The 17603-nt window shown below is 40.3% G+C and overlaps 2 protein-coding genes across 2 annotated transcripts in view; one reads left to right on the top strand and one right to left on the bottom strand.

Annotated features, from left to right (window-relative positions):
• PGM2 (phosphoglucomutase 2) overlaps window positions 1-12406 on the bottom strand; it is a 29013-nt gene extending 16607 nt beyond the window's left edge. Inside the window, exons 1-3 of the mRNA XM_060777833.2 lie at window positions 12229-12406; window positions 3970-4137; window positions 59-165 (exon numbers count right to left, since the gene is read on the bottom strand). Coding sequence (XP_060633816.2) covers window positions 59-165; window positions 3970-4137; window positions 12229-12297 — 344 coding nt within the window. The 5' untranslated portion in view covers window positions 12298-12406. The remainder of the gene's footprint in view (window positions 1-58; window positions 166-3969; window positions 4138-12228) is intronic.
• Window positions 12407-15957: 3551 nt separating this feature from the next.
• Window positions 15958-17603, top strand: part of ATP10D (ATPase phospholipid transporting 10D (putative)) — a 40057-nt gene continuing 38411 nt past the window's right edge. Inside the window, exons 1-2 of the mRNA XM_060779556.2 lie at window positions 15958-16260; window positions 17260-17454. Of these exons, the coding sequence (XP_060635539.2) occupies window positions 16058-16260; window positions 17260-17454 (398 nt within the window). The 5' untranslated portion in view covers window positions 15958-16057. The remainder of the gene's footprint in view (window positions 16261-17259; window positions 17455-17603) is intronic.

Raw genomic sequence — 17603 nt, 5'->3', positions numbered from 1 at the left:
TTTAAAAATGGCAGACAAATACATTATCAATTAACCACTGCAAAGAGATCAACAATACCTTTTGCTGCTACCTCCACTTGAAGGATGAGCCCGAGCATCATAGCTAATCACAACTCCTTTTTTCTTTAGGTTGCTGAAACTCTTTTCAAGATACCTACAAAATCCCTAGAAACAAAACAGGTTTTACAAGTTTTGTAAGGATGCCACATCATTTCAAAATATCTTATTTAGAAGAAAAAAAGGAAGAGGAAAGAAAGGCTTGCAAAGCTAGGAAATGATCATGCACTCAAATGAAGAGCGATGGGAGAGTTTGGTTTAAAAATACAGCATGAAAGGAGCACACCCCCACCATTACACGATTTCCATTTTATTGTACTTTTTATTGATGGTCTTTATTATGGAAAATAATACAGTTTGCCTGAGAAGTTGTGTGTAAATATATGTCACAAATACAGATATGCATGTAGTGAAACTCTCACATTTTATTTTTCTCCTTTCTCACCAAATGAAAGAAAAACCTAAGGGGAAATACTGCAAATAGGTAAACTATCTAATTGGCAGAGACTGCAAAAACAAAAACAAAAAACCAAAAAACAAAACCCCCGGTTTTCATTAGTAACACTCTTATGCCTCTTACAGTTTTAACAGAGCCTTGCAATAGAATATACAGTCTGTAGTGTCAATGCAGTATATTAGTGCATTTTCTGCCAAAGCTACAGGGCCATTATGTTATTGTGCTGATAGATCAGTATAATAATTATGATTGAGTCTCCTTCTTTTTTAGATATACAAGACATGAAAAGGTTATCACCGAAGAAATCTTGATTAGTGGTATTCTTCCTTTAGCTGAATCACTATAAAAACCAATTCATATTTGTATATTTGGACTTTTGCTTATTTCTTTGGCAGTCTCTGGGTGCCATTGCTAAAGTGTAACTTAGGGGGAGGGCTCCTTTCTTCCTCCTCTCTTTGAGTCATGAGGGCCCCTTGCAAACATCCGCAATGGTGCCTGGGTTCAATCAGGGGTTCTGAGGCTGCCTTGACTATGGCTACCGGGCCATCAATGTAAGGCTGGCTGTCCAGCAGGTTCAAATTTTGTACAGGTCTGCTGCAGGGATGGAGGCAGGCAGTGAACCTAGGGGCTGGCACTCAGCACTACCCCCTAGGTTTCCTGCCCATGTATATGCACACACAGTCTATTGAGACACTCTACACCTGTCTGAAAAGATTGAATTCATTTTTGTATCCTATTGATGGAAAGAGGCACATACATATTTGTCTTGTTGTTGTTGTTCATTCGTTCAGTCGTCTCCGACTCTTCGTGACCTCATGGACCAGCCCACGCCAGAGCTCCCTGTCGGTCGTCACCACCCCCAGCTCCTTCAAGGTCAGTCCAGTCACTTCAAGGATGCCATCCATCCATCTTGCCCTTGGTCGGCCCCTCTTCCTTTTGCCTTCCACTTTCCCCAGCATAATTGTCTTCTCTAGGCTTTCCTGTCTCCTCATGATGTGGCCAAAGTACTTCAACTTTGTCTCTAGTATCTTTCCCTCCAGTGAGCAGTCGGGCTTTATTTCCTGGAGGATGGACTGGTTGGATCTTCTCGCAGTCCAAGGCACTCTCAGCACTTTCCTCCAGCACCACAGCTCAAAAGCATCGATCTTCCTTCGCTCAGCCTTCCCTAAGGTCCAGCTCTCACATCCGTAGGTTACTACAGGGAATACCATGGCTTTGACTAGGCGGATCTTTGTTGCCAGTCTGATGTCTCTACTCTTTACTATTTTATCGAGACTGGACATTGCTCTCCTCCCAAGAAGTAAGCGTCTTCTGATTTCCTGGCCACAGTCTGCATCTGCAGTAATCTTTGCACCTAGAAATACAAAGTCTGTCACGGCCTCCACGGTTTCTCCCTCTATTTTCCAGTTGTCAATCATTCTTGTTGCCATAATCTTGGTTTTTTTGACGTTTAGCTGCAACCCAGCTTTTGCGCTTTCTTCTTTCACCTTGATTAGAAGGCTCCTCAGCTCCTCCTCGCTTTCGGCCATCAGAGTGGTGTCATCTGCATATCTGAGGTTGTTAATGTTTCTTCCAGCAATTTTCACCCCAGCTTTGCATTCATCAAGCCCCGCACATCGCATGATGTGTTCTGCATACAAGTTAAAAAGGTTGGGTGAGAGGATGCAGCCTTGCCGTACGCCTTTCCCAATCTTGAACCAGTCTGTTGTTCCGTGGTCAGTTCTTACTGTTGCTTCTTGGTCCTTGTACAGATTCCTCAGGAGAGAGACAAGGTGGCTTGGTATGCCCATCCCACTAAGAACTTGCCACAATTTATTATGATCCACACAGTCAAAGGCTTTAGAATAGTCAATGAAGCAGAAGTAGATGTTTTTCTGAAACTCCCTGCTTTTCTCCATTATCCAGCGGATATTGGCAATTTGGTCTCTTGTTCCTCTACCTTTTCTAAACCCAGCTTGAACATCTGGCAACTCTCGCTCCATGTATTGCTGGAGTCTTCCTTGCAGGATCTTGAGCATTACCTTACTGGCATGAGAAATAAGGGCCACTGTACGGAAGTTTGAGCAGTCTTTCGCATATTTGTCTAGGCATGATAAACATGAAGCATCTGTATGATCCATACACAGACAAAGGACACTATGTAAATAATAACAATTTATTATTATTATTATTATATTTATAAGTAGTACCATTTTCTAGCAGGTAGGAACAGTACTGCAGCTTAACTATGGAGCTTCATACACTGCTTGTTCCTTCCATAAATAATGTAGATAGATTAAGCAGAGATCTGTCCCTATAAGTATTCTATTGTATTTTATTAATTTACAGTTTTTGTACTAATCCACATTACTTTCTACAAATGTATTTTGATGTTCCTACTGGGTCATAATGCCTCTGCATTATACTACATATGCCTCACTAAGAATCAATTCATATTTTTCATGGAAGACATAGCTTCTAGATCGTGGGTCCTCAAACTTTTTAAACAGAGTGCCAGGTCACAGTCCCTCAAACTGTTGGAGGGCCAGATTATAATTTTAAAAAAGCATGAACAAATCCCTATGCACACTGCACATATCTTATTTGTAGTGCAAAAAACACTTAAAAACAATACAATAATTAAAATGAATAACAATTTTAACAAATATAAGCTTATTAGTATTTCAGTGGGAAGTGTGGGCCTGCTTTTGGCTGATTATTGTTGTTGTTGTATGCTTTCAAGTAATTTCCGACTTAGGTTGATCCTGAGCGAGGGCCGGGTAAATGACCTTGGAGGGTCATATCTGGCCCCAGGGTCTTAGTTTGAGAACCCCTGTTCTAGATTAATAATAATAATAATAATAATAATAATAATAGTATTTCTTACCCACCTCTCCTTGTGGCTCGAGGCAGGTTACAGAATAATTAAAAGGCATATACATTGTAAAATACCACAAATACACATATTAAAATATATTTCTATAAAAGATACATATTAAAACATATTTCTGTAAAATACGCACTAAAATACACAAAACAGAGATTAAACAAAGGGCACATGTTTAAAATTCATGTTTAAAATATGTTTAAAATGTTCTTTCCTTTTAGTTTACAAACTGAAGAATTTGTAAATTACAGTCATTTTCAAGAATAATTTAATTGTTCCAAATAGAATTTAATGGGATTTTTCTAATGAAAAAAATCAAACACTGAAAACTTGCTTCAGTAACACAAAGTAAGTGCTGATAAGCCAGTTGGAGAAAAAATATGTAAGTCCTCAATCTTCCACCATCTCAAATTCCAAGGAAATTTTACTCTATTATTTCAGTTTTAAATCATGGCAAGGCAAAGTAAGCGATATGACATTAGCTATGAATTGATGAAAAAATACATTCAACTTTCTGTCATTCACTATCATCACTCCAAAAATAGAGATACACTTGAGTATTAAAGATACATTCACTTAGATCTGGTACCTGAGTGGTCTGGATAATAGTCAAATCATTCATGTGAGATGTTCCTGCTCCCATGGCTGCTCGGAGTCCTGCGGTCCCAAATTCCATCCGTGAACCAAAACATTTTTGGAGCTCCTCTTTGTTTCCACTTGCAACAAGCTGCTTTACTATTTCTGAGGTTTTAGGATTCTGTAAAATATTTCAAATAAAATTTGTTTTCTATCTAGAATTCAAAAAGCCCCTTCTGCAACAATGCAGTATATGTAAATATGGTATATAATGACCAGTAAGAAAACAGAAACTGGTCATTATACTGTACATTGGCAGTGGAGTCCACCTCCTCTGCCAATGTACCCCCAGAAGATAAAGCTGGAAAATAACATTTATTTATTGTTTATTTATTTACTATATGCTGCCTTTCTCACTCCAAAGGGGACTCAGAGTGGCTTAGAAATTATGGCAAAAATTCAATGCTGCATCATACATACAACAATAAACATACCATATCAAATTACGAAACAGTTAAAATATATCAACAGTTAAAAAATATAAATACTATAAAACAAATTAAAAACACACACATAGTGCCGAGTCTTGATTTTCCATACGACTTGGTTTTCCAATAGTCATTATTCAAAATGCTAGATTGAAGTATTACCCTACTTCCCGAATGCTAGTACAAAGCCAAGTCTTTAACTTTTTCTTGAAGATCAGGAGGGATGGGACCAGTCTGATGTCACTGGGGAGTTCCCAGCCGAGGGGCCACCACTGAGAAGGCCCTGTCTCTTGTCCTCACCAGTCGCACTTGTAAAAAGGGTGGGACTGAGAGCAGGGCCTCCCCAGCAGATCTTAAAGCTCTAGTTCACTTACTAAGAGAGATACATTTAGACAGGTAAGTTGGACCAGAACCGTTAAGGGCTTTATAGGTCAAAGCCAGCACTTTGAATTGAGCCCAGTAGCAAACTAGCAGCCAGTGGAGCTGACATAACAGGGGGTTGTATGCATTGAACAGTCTGGGATTGTATGATACTTTTGTCTGCATAAAACATTGCATTTTGTACAAATTACATTTTTGTGGAAAGTGCCTTGTGTTTTGTATATATACAATATATTTTGAGAGCCTACACATTTTTCCTAAATACAATTTTTATACAAATGATTATTTTACAAAATTCTCAAAGTGCAAGATAGGAAATAAGGGCCCTCTCCCTCACCCCACTAACCATGCTTGTGTTTTCTGAGACTAGCCATATTTGACTTGTCCAAGGTTACCAATGGGTTTTCATGGCTGAGCAGGGATGTGAAACTTGAATTCCAAAACTCAAATCACTATACCAAGCTTACACATTCTTAAACCAATACAGATTTAAAACCATACAAAACCATTACAGGTCTGTCTTCAGTAATTACAAACAATTTCTTGTTAAAATTTAAAAAGAGAGACAGTAAAGAACCATATCAAAAATTGTCGTTTTTGAAAAAAGTCAAAATACAAAGAAAAGATTGTGATACACACTTGTAATAAGACAGCATGCATTTCTAATCTGTCATCATGAGTGCTTTATAAAGAAATAATTTGACACATGCACAAAAACAGCTGAACATCCAACCACTATTAGCAGAGTGCTTTACAAAAGAAAAAGAGAAAAGATCCACAGTACTTTGAATTATTATTTGTAATGGCTAAAGGCCAGAGAAATGGTTAGCCAAGTGAGCGGAAGGGGGTGGGGTGGGTAGTCAACCCAAAATGGTGAGATGGCTCTCTGTCTGTTAATTTGTACATGAACCACTTGAGTATCCTATTTAATATTATGTACTGTGAGGGAAAGGATTAAGGTATGATATTAACATTGGTTTTAAAAAAGAACGCCCCCAAGTGTTTTGCATGCATTATCTAAATCATTCTAAAAATGAAGACTAAGGCAGGTGAATAAATGCTATTCATACATGTCAGATTGAGTGGAGGAACTGAAGCTGACAGTGACCTCTGCAAAGTATTTAGTAAGCCGGTGCCCAAAAGCTACTTTGACATTCACTAAAGGTAGGGTTTCTCAACAATAGCCTGACTGTTATAAAATGTTTTCCCTGAACAGTTTACTTAGCCTCATCTGTTACTTCCCTTTGGGGAGGACAGAAAAGCATTTGTGAAATGAGATCTGAGACAGCCTGAAGTCAAACTTTACTGCTTTATCCCTTTATTTTTGCTCACTACTGATTTCTAAAACAGATTTTATTAGTCCCTCCCCCCTCCCCAGTTGTTTTAGCATAAATATATATAAAACATATACAGGTTGAGCATCCCTTATCTGGAATCTGGATCTATAATATTTATAGGTAACTGAGAAAGTGATTCCTTTGCTTTCTGAAACTTTGTTTCATGTGCAAAGTTATTTAAAATATTGTATAAAATCACATTCAGGCTATTGTATGATGTATATATGAAACGTAAATGAGTATTGTGTTTAGAGAGTTGGGTAACACCTCCAAAATATCTCTTTATGTATAAGAATACGAATTCCAAAATTGGAAAAAAATCAAAGCCAAAAACACTTTGAATCCCAAGCACAATTCAGGTATGGGATACTCCACCTGTACACACATACACCTGCTACTATTGCATTAGTTTTGCTTTGATGTAAGTTTTGGAGCAAATACTTCCAAGTAGTTCTTTTAAGAACTAAAATGAGCTGATGATGCACTGAACGGTGCAATGCAGTCAGAAAAAATGACACTCATTAATTATGCACGGTTAGTCCCATAATCCTACTCTGTCCTACTCCTGGTATCCAAACCTTTTGCCATTAACACAAGATCACTGATATCAACAAGATAGCAGTCGTTTTATTTAAGTCTGGATCAAGCTGATTTTATAGTTTTTTACTGAATCCTGAAACAATGCAACTAGCTTTCCCCCAGAATGATGTTCTAAGCAGGTGCCGTGTGAACCTAAGGATTGAAATCTGTATGTGTAACAACTTGGAATCTTGGGTTCTTGTTTTGTAATAGTACAGATAGCACTACACTTCTTATCAGAACATTGATCTAGGATAAATTTACTTTTCGTAACCATCTTCTGATAGGAAATGTGCGCACTTTGAACTGCTGGCTGTGTACATGAAACACAGATTTAGAACAAGATATTTAATTCCACAATTCATAGCATAAAGATTTACTTGTGCTTTGCACTCAGATCTTCAGGAGATGAATGATACATTACAAAAAAAATCAATAAAATGTAATGGCTGTGACAAAGCAGAATAAGCAAAATGAAGTGAGTTTAATTATTTGGAGGACATACCATATACGTTGTGCAGATAGAGTATACATTTTTTCAATTAATGCATGTCAATAAAATTTTCTTATACAAAGCAAGCATAATAAAAAAACAGAGGCGAAAATCACTGAAGTTTAAGACAGTCTGAAAAAGTCAATGATTCCGACTCATCTTCGATTGCAGAGTTTGAATAAAAAGCCTCTAGACTAGAGAATGCTGAGACCCAGTTTGGTGGCCCTCAATGTTTGTAGAGCACAGTATGTTTGCGGAGTATGTTTGCAGAGTACAGTAAATAAGATAGTTTGTACTGCAACCCATTCATCACATAATATTCGAATGAACTGGGCATGTGAAGGAAATAATATGATTTATACTGAAATCCATTCATCGCATAACATAGTTAGGATGAACTGGGCATGTGACCCAGCGTATGCTGTACAACCACAATCTTATCTCTTCCCTAGTGATAAAAGACACACTGGACATTGAAAGAATACAATAATACTAGTCAGAAGGGTAAATATTCTTGCTTAGTTCTTAATAGAAGAACTGTGGTAAAAGGATCTGTAAAGGATCAGTATTGAGCAGGATTTTTGTTTCGAGGCCTTGTCTATTTTAACCCATACTAGTAAACTAAATCTATAGTTTTCTGTCCCAAACTCCACTATTAGCAACTCGCCCTGAATTATTTCAATAGTACCCATTAAGTAATATCCATAAAATAGAAGGTACAAATAATTATTGAGGGATAACAGCCAGTACTAGACTCCAGGAGACCAGAATTTGAAATGAGTCTCAGTCATGGTATCCCAGCAATTGTGGGCAAGTCACAGTCTCTCAGCCTTAGAGAAAGGCAACAGCAAACCTGAACAGCTTGCTGTGAGTTTTCTGGGCTGTATGGTCATGTTCCAGAAGCATTTTCTCCTGATGTTTCACCCACATATATGGCAGGCATCCTTACAGTTTGTGAGGTCTGTTGGAAACTAGGCAAGTGTGGTTTCTATATCTGTGGAATGTCCAGGGTGGAAGAAAGAACTATTGTCTGTTTGAGGCAAGTGTGAATGTTGCAATTGGCCACCTTGATTAGCATTGAATGGCCTTGCAGCTTCAAAGTCTGTCTGCTCCTGCCTGGGGGAATCCTTGAAAAATTCTTGCTCAGAAAATCTTGTGATAGAGTCATCTTAAGGTGGCTGTTAAGTCGGAAATGACTTGAAGGTGCAGAATGACAAAACATCGGTTTTTAGGGCAGATACTTTACTACTAAACTATTTCACCTGGTTGTATAAGTCACTTTACTAAACATCACTTCTACTTTCAGTTTGTTCATAAAGAGGAGTACTGCTGATACAGTTAAGAGGCACCTGAGTGCTACCAAAGTAGAAAAATAAATACGTAAAGTAAGGTAAAGGCTTTCCTTTGACATTAAGTCCAGTCGTGTCCGACTCTGAGGTGTGGTGCTCATTTCCATTTCTAAGCTAAAGAGCCGGTGTTGTCCATAGACACCTCCAAGGTCATGTGGCCGGCATGACTGCATGGAGCACCGTTACCTTCCCGCCAGAGTGATACCTATTGATCTACTCACATTTGCATGTTTTCGAACTGCTAAGTTGGCAGAAGCTGGGGCTAACAGAGGAAGCTCACGCCACTCCCCGGATTCGAACCTGCAACCTTTCGGTCAACAAACTCAGCAGCTCCAGCAGTTTAATCAACTGCAGCACCGGGGGCTCTCAAAAAAAATGAATACCAAGCCTAAATTATTGGGTTAAAGAGTACTGCTCCTATTAAGATACTCAAGCATGAGGAACAAACATTGGAGGTAGGGAAGGAAGTGGCATATGCTGAAATAATTGTATTAATTTCAACATTTAGGTCATTCTAGCAATTATCCACCCACTCCATGCAAGATGTTTCCCCATCACCATGTGACTTTCATATGAACATTCAGTTAAAGATCTGGGGTGTGTTTCAAACAAAGAACCCCTTGAAATCACATTGAAAAGCTAGTTGGAAGTGATCTAATTCAAAATCTCACTAGAGTTGACCTACTGAAAGATAGTAGGTCATTCAGAGTAAATACTACTAATTCAATGGGTTTGGTCTAGGAGTGCAACTGATTTTAGGACTGGAGTTCCACTGTCTTCAGCTGGATCCAGCATATAAAACTCAAAATGTCTCTCAGCCTATTGAGGGAGAGCTTTTTTGTCATGTGGCCAGTTGGCCTGCATGTAAAAGACAGTGACACCTTTCTGCACACTCTGGGATGTTATCAGCTCCAATAGGGATCCAAGGAGAGTGGGAGGGAGACCAAAAAAAGAAAAAAGATCGGTCTCACTTTTTTATGCCACACACAGGATGGATTGCTCTGCTTTTGGAGGGCTACCAACTCAGGATAGCTTTGGTGCTCACTTAATGTGGTTTATGCCCTCATGTCAGTGGAGTGGTGACTCTGCTCCAAATGTCAAGCACAATTATAACTCAAAGGAGCTAATCAAGGTGCTGAAATCTTAAACAACCAAATAATGAAAAAAAAATAGCCAGACAAAGTGTGGAGTCTTATTAAATGCTTATAGCTAAATCAAGTAGTACAGGGCTACAATTCCCAGGCTCTATCTGCACTGCCATATACAATCCAGATAATCTGATCTGAACTAGATTATTAACTGTAGTTTAACCTAAACCCACACTTACTGTTTATTTATTTTATTGTGCTTGCTTTGTTTTAAATTTTGACCAAAGTGTGCAATTGTTGGCTACCTTGAGTCCCCATGGGGAGAAAAACTACAGGAAAGGAGATTCCTCCTGAACATTAGGAAGAACTCCCTAACTTTGAGAGCTGTTCAGCAGTGGAATTCTCTGCTCTGGAGTATGGTGGAGGCTTCTTCTTTGGAGGTTTTAAAAGAGGCTGGATGGCCACCTGTCAGGGGTGCTTTGAATGCAATTTTCCTGCTACATGGCAGGAAGTTGGACTGGATGGCCCATGAGGTCTCGTCCAACTCTATAATTCTATAAATTAAATTATCTGGGGAGATCCTGCTCTCGATCCCGCCTTCCTCGCAGATGTGTATGGTGGAGATGAGACAGGGCCTTCTCAGTGGTGGCCCCTCGGCTATGGAATGCCCTCCCCAGGGATATAAGATCGGCTCCCTCCCTTCTAACATTCTGCAACATGGTCAAGATCTGGCTCTTCAAGCAAGCTTTTTCTACTGGAGCATAATTAGACATAAATGAATATATGGAATGACTGACAATGTAACCGGACAACGATTTTAGTAAGGAGACTCTGAGGATCTTGTTTTTTAACAAATATATTTGCTTGTTATATTACATTTTAAATGTTGAATTGTTTTTATAATTCTTTTAACTGTATTTTGATATTTGTTAAGGCATCGAATCGCTGCCGACTGTGAACCACCTTGAGTCGCCTTTGGCTGAGAAAGGTAGTATACAAATGGGGCAAATAAATAATATAATGCAATTCAAAGCAGATAATGTGGACTATCTGCTTGCTTAATCTGGATTATAGGGCAGTTTATAAGGGGCTTCAGCAGTGATCCCCAACAGCTGTGAGTCTCTGGGGCCCCTTCTACACTGCCCGACATCCCAGGATCTGATCCCAGATTATCATTTTTAACTGGATTATATGAGTCTCCACTGCTAGATAATCTGGGATAAGCATGTAATCTGTTAGCAGATCCTGGGATACTTGGTAGTGTAGATCTAGCCTGGGAGGATCTTTTCCTGTTTCCCAAACTGTGGACTTCAGCTTCCAGAAACCCTCTTCCTTGGCCAAGGCAGATAAGGCTTCTGGGAATCGAAGTGCAAACCACTTGGCGGGCGAGACTTCGGGAAACACTGCCTTAGGCCCCCTCCACACAACTATACAAAATCCACAATGAACTGGATTTATTTATTTATTTACTGTATTTACTGGGATTTATAGTTCACCTACAATCAAAGAGCATTCTGAACCCCACCAATTTTTTTTATCATGTCAGGAGTCACTCCTGCTGTGAGAGAATTGGCCGTCTGCAAGGACGTTGCCCAGAGGACGCCTGGATGATTTGATGATTTTATCATCCTTGTGGTAGGCTTCTCTCATGTCTCCGCATGAGGAGCTGGAGCTGATAGAGGGAGCTCATCTGCCTCTCCCCGGATTTGAACCTGAGACCTGTTGGTCTTCAGTCCTGCTGGCACAAGGGTTTAGCCCTCTGCGCCACAGGGGGCTCCCATGACCAACAGAAAATACTATAAGGGTTTGGTGGGCAGTGTCCTTTGGTTTTGGACTTGTAGTTCACCTACATCCAAAGATCACTGTGGACTCAAACAATGATGGATCTGGACCAAACTCTACACGAATACTCAATATGCCCAAATGTGAACACTAGTGGAGTTTGGGGAAAATAGAATCTTGACATTTGGGAGTTGTAGTTGCTGGGATTTGTAGTTCACCTACAATCACGGAGCATTCTGAACCTGACCAACGATAGAATTGGGCCAAACGTTCCACACAGAACCCCCATGACCACCAGAGTGGGCCACAGCACAGTAGTTTATATAGCAGCGTGGACTCAAATAACTCAGTTCAAAGCAAATATTGTGAAGGAACTGCCTTGATATTCTGGGATATATGGCTGTGTGGAAGGGTCCCTAGACTCAAAACTGAGCGGCCAGGTGGGAATGGTGTGGGCACTGGTGGAAAAGGAGGGCCTTCGTGGCTGCAGCCTGCGTGGCGAACTCCACCTGCCCACGCGCCCTCCTCTGCGCAGGCGCAGTCGCCTCGGGTCATCAGTGAGGGGGATAAGACACCGGCCTGTCTCCTCACAGCAGTGCGGATGAGAAGGACCCAGGCGTTGCGTGTCCTGAGCAAACACCCCCTCGCTCCACACTAACCCTCTCAGGCGAGGAAGGCCCGCCAATGACGGGGGGAAAGAGGACAAGGCGGCGAGAGCCTCTCTTTTCCGCTCCCTGCGCGGTCCCTTTAAATCCCCCCTCCCGCGGCCTCTCACCTTGTCCCAGAGCAGCCACTGAGACGCCGCCGCTTGGGCCCGCTTGATCCCCTCCGCTGACGTAGCCATGCCTTCCTTCTGCAACTGGACAGCGGACTCACTGAGCGGCGCGTGCAAGTCCCCTTCTGAGAGAGGCGCCTCGCGCTGGCCGGCAAACTGTTGGCCCCGCCCCTCTGCTGTTGGGCTGCCTCTATTGGTCAACCCTCATCACCCCTCTCATGATGTTCCTTGCTGCCCTCCTGCCCGCCCCTCGTGACGTCACTACGCTACTGTACGCTCTGATTGGTTGCTGTGGGAATTGACAAAGAACCAAACCAAAACTGAAATTTACCAAGGGAGACTCTCAAGAGAGGGTGACAGGGCAATGGCTGACTGTAAAAGTTTTGTGCAGTGTTTCAATAGCTTGTCAATATCTCTCTTCAATTGTGGTGCCCAGAATTGGACACAGTATTCCAGGTGTGGTCTAACTAAGATACAGGGAAGTCATATTGCCTCTCTATTCTGCTTTGGTTAGACCACACCTGGAATACTGTGTCTAATTCTGGGCACCACAATTGAAGAGAGATATTGTCGTGTTTTTTTTGTCGTGTTAGGAGCAACTTGAGAACCTGCAAGTTGCTTCTGGTGTGAGAGAACTGGCTGTCTGCATGGACATTGCCCAGGGGTCACCCAAATGATTTGATGTTTTTATCATCCTTGTGGGAGGCTTCTCTCATGTCCCCGAATGAGGAGCTGCAGTTGATAGAGGGAGCTCATCCGCCTCTCCCCGGATTTGAACCTGCGACCTGTCTGTCGGTCTTCAGTCCTGCCAACACAGGGGTTTAACCCACTATGCCACCGGGGGCTCCATTGACAAGCTGGAATATGTCCAGAGGAGGGCAACTAAAATGATCAAGGGTCTGGAGCAGCTTAAAGAGCTGGGCATGTTTAGCCGGAAGAAGAGAAGGCTGAGAGGAGACATGATAACCATGTATAAATACATGAGAGGAAGTCATAAGGAGGAGGGAGCAAGCTTGTTTTCTGCTGCCCTGGAGACTAGGACACGGAACAATGGCTTCAAACTACAAGAAAGGAGATTCCATCTGAACAAGATGAAGAACTTCCTGACTGTGAGAGCTGTTCAGCAGTGGAACTCTCTGCCCCAGAGTGTGATGGAAGCTTCTTTTTTGGAAGCTTTTAAACAGAGGCTGGATGACCATCTGTCGGGGTGCTTTGAATGCAATTTTCTTCTGTTTTTTGGCAGAGGGTTGAACTGGATGGCCCATGAGGTCTCTTCCAACTATGATTCTATGATTCTACTGCTTTTCATTAAAAAAAATTATCCAGCTTACATATACTCAAGGACATACTTTGCGTTTCCCCCCTACACCGACAGTATTTGTATCTGCAACAGGGCTGAAGGCTGATCTTGGGCCTCCTCCCAAATCCACTTCATCAATCAGTAGTTTTCCTTCTGTTTGAGCTGGCAGAATATCAAGGTTCAAAGCTTGGAGCTGTTTCTAATTTGGGTGACAGCCAGAAACTCTGTTCTCTCTCCCTTCAGTGGCTCCCTTTGACCTTGGAAGCTGGCCTATGGAGAAACATTATTACATTATGTCAAAGTCCACCTTGAGACATCTGGAGCTGCTATTTTGGCATTTTTTCACGCCTCATACTATCTGTGACAGTCGAAATGTACGTGGCCTTATGAAGTGGGTGTCGGGTCATAATAAATTAGTAGTAACCTTGGCACGGAATTTCAGAAAAACATCTATTTCTGTGCTCCTCCAGATGTTTTGGACTTCAGTTCTCACAATTTCTAATAGCTGCTAAGATGGCTGGGATTTCCGAAAGCTGAAGTCCAAAATATCTGGAAGAGCACAGTGTGAGAAGCACTGATATAGATGATGATCCCAGAGGCGTTGGAGGACAGTTCGGATATGACTTTCATGCACCTTCAGATTTGGAGAGTCAGGACCCTTCCAGGCAGGTCCTATATCCCAGGATCTGAGCTTTAAACTGGATTATATGAGTCAGCACTGCCAGATAATCTGGGATAAACAGAAAACCTGGGATCAGATCCTGGGATATAGGGCCTGTCTGGAAATGCCCTAAATCAAAAATTCATCCAAATAAATGGTGACAAAGTGGTCCAAGTAGTCTTGAAAGATCATTTTCAAAATGGTGAAATACTACAGAGACCTTATAGAGCCAAAAGGCATGGAAATGTTAAACATTGATGGAGCAAGCACGCTTCCCTAAGGCAGGGTTCTTCTGTTTTCGCCATCTGCTTCTCTGACCCTGAAACTCAACAAAAAAAGCTCCGGTTTTGTAGCAGATTTCCTATGAAGCAGGTGAGGTGATAATTCTTTGTGATATTAACCGCTTTGAGTCACCTAAGGGCTGAGAAAAGTGGTATAGAAATAAAGTAAATAAATATTGTACAGTTTTCTCAGGAGGAGGTGATGATTTACAGCATCATAAACTGCTGACAGGTCTATGAATACAGCTCCCGTAATCTGCTGTAATCTGCACCAAAAGTGACGCAGTATGATCTGTGGATAAATCAACCCAATTTTTTGGATTGATATTTTGACTAAAATTTCTATATGTATTCCTGAGTACGTAGGGTATTTCGATTAGATTGGAGAAAATAGGAGCAATGGATCATATAGGAAGGGCCCTTATTAAGCACCCACAACAGCCTTTAGGAGATGTGTTCAGGGGGGTGGAGGGAGTCTCTTCAACACCCTAGGAAGAAACTATCAATTGCAAGGCAAAGAAACTCTCTAAAACAAATCTCTATTTTGGAATGCAATAAACAAACTAGATCTTCATTTCTGACTAAATGTTGAATGCACGATTCAATTGTTAAGAAGGACTACATCAGGATCCTAACAGGCTCTGAAAGAAGAAATCATCCATCTCCTGAATCTGAACAGAAGAATCTGAAAATAACAGTGATTTGCTAGAGTAACAAATATTATATAGTCAAAACACTGTTCACAAGCTAAATGTACACATAATACTAATGGTACCTGTTCATATAATAGGTTTCCCTTATTATATGAAATAGCTCCTTTTCAAGATTTGGAAAGCTTTTCTTTTTATACAAATGTACACAGATGGCAGAAATCCAGTATTTTGGTAATGCAATTTATGAATGTGGACAACATGCTAATTTTACGGAAAATACATTTCTAGGTGCATTAAGATCAATACTTTTGTTTGGTATTTTAGTATAACACAAACATTATAACAGTTACTCTGTTAATGTGAACTCAACATGTCAGGAATTCTAGCTGCCTCTTGTTGCTATTTCAGAAACCTGATAACACCAAGAGATAGATTTTTTTTTCTACTGTCTGAACTATAGTATTAGAATTCTGACATCATAACATACATTTAATTCCAGAGCAATTCTGACATCATAATATACATTTAATTCCGGAGCCATTCTTTCCTGCTTTCAGTGTGACTCTTCCCCAGAAAAGTACTAGGGAAGGATGATTTGGCTGCAATCCTAACATAACTGAGTGACTGAAAAATCAGGACTAAACAAGGTAAATGATACCTTATCTTTGCTGCTTTAATATTATAAAACGTATTGGATTATGCACTACCCTCAGATTTTGGGTATTATTAGAAATGTGGATAAGAAATTTTAATTAATACTAAAGCAAACACTTTGCTGACCTTTTTTTGTCCCCCCTTTCTTGTGATTTAAACTGATATTATGTGCAGGACATTGCCTGGGGTTCGGAGCCTTCTCGGAAAGACTTCAAAGTCGCTTTGCTGGAGCAAGTGTTTCTTGGGCACTTGGTTATATGTGGAAGTCGGCAGTGACCTAATGGAAGCTGGTACTCCAGAATGTGTCAGTTTCCAGCAGCCATCCAAAAAGAATCTGAAACGTCGGATAGTTGTACCATGTCTGCAACGTTTCAAAGATGAGTATGAAAAAGTATCAAAACATTACATGTCAAACAGAATACGGACTACAAAGTACAGACTATGGACTTTCATACCAAGAAATTTATATGAACAATTTCACAGGTACTGTGTCAACTAGGAGTGATGGGAGTTGCCGTTCCTAATATTTGAGCGCCATGGTCTTCCACCCCTCCATTATAACTCCCAATGAGATATTTTTTTATCAATATTCTAAGAGCAACGTGGTTACCAAACTATTTTGGAGTCAAATGACTGAAGAATTACCCTTAGATCAATATAAAGAGGAGGGAAGCATCACAAGGAAATGCAAAGACAATTTACTTACTTACTTAATTAATTAATTAATAGTAATAATGGTAGGGACAGCATTGATAAAAAAAAGGATCATAAAGCAGCATATTAAAAACATAGATTAAATTACAAATGCTAATAAAATGCAAATTTAAAATTCTCTGTTTAAAAACTTACCCTTTTGTTCTCTCCTAAATACTAACCAAAAATTCTTCAAGGGGGGAAAGGCTTGGTCCTTATGCCTGGCTGAACCTCTCATCTACATCTCAGCCAGTAAGTACAGTCCCTTTCTAAGATATTCCCATTTACTGGGCTAAACCAATATATCATAAGGATTACACAATGAGAAGCCAGACTTCAGCCAGTCAAAGCTCCTTACCCTTACTGGGATTTGCAATTTGGTGAGGAGCAGCACTTTTGGGTAGAGAAGACTTAAGGCCTTGCAAAACTACAACTCCCATGATTCCATAACATTGACCCGTGGCTATTAACATGGTGTAAAAATACATCAATTCTTCAGTATAAACACATCCATAAATGGGTTCCATAGTGTCAATTATTATAATTTTTATTATACATTTTCTCATCTGACTGTTATGAAATATTTTCTGATTTTAGTTTCGTGGAATCTTAATATGCATAGAACTACTTTGTTCCTAAATGGCACCTTATCTTATTGGATAATACAATTTAAATAGATTTGATTACGTTCTACTGTCAGAGATGCATTATATCCCATTTATGTGTTTTATTTCCACACCCAGTGGCTGATACCCCAGATCCTGTGTGTGTTCTTTTGCTTTGTTCCAGAGCTGCCAATCTATACTTCCTATTTATAGTTGTGCTAAATTGGATCCCAGTTGTGGAAGCCTTTCGAAAAGAAATCACAATGATCCCTCTCCTTGTGGTCCTCACAATTATTGCAGTGAAAGATGGCCTGGAGGATTACACAAAATACAAACTGGATAAAATGATAAACAACTTTGTCACCCATGTCTACAATGGGTAAGTACACCAGAAACAGCTTTTCTCTTTGGCAGAGTTAGTCCTTTTGAAATCAAATCATGGGCTTACTGCAGCCTAACAGTCTGGATTTGCCAGGATTTAAACATCTGTCAAATGTTTCTTATTCATGGCCAAGCATCTGATCTCAT

The sequence above is a fragment of the Anolis sagrei genome, chromosome 5 (assembly GCF_037176765.1).
Source record: "Anolis sagrei isolate rAnoSag1 chromosome 5, rAnoSag1.mat, whole genome shotgun sequence".
NCBI lineage: Eukaryota > Metazoa > Chordata > Lepidosauria > Squamata > Dactyloidae > Anolis > Anolis sagrei.
This window is presented reverse-complemented; position numbering and strand designations above follow the sequence as displayed.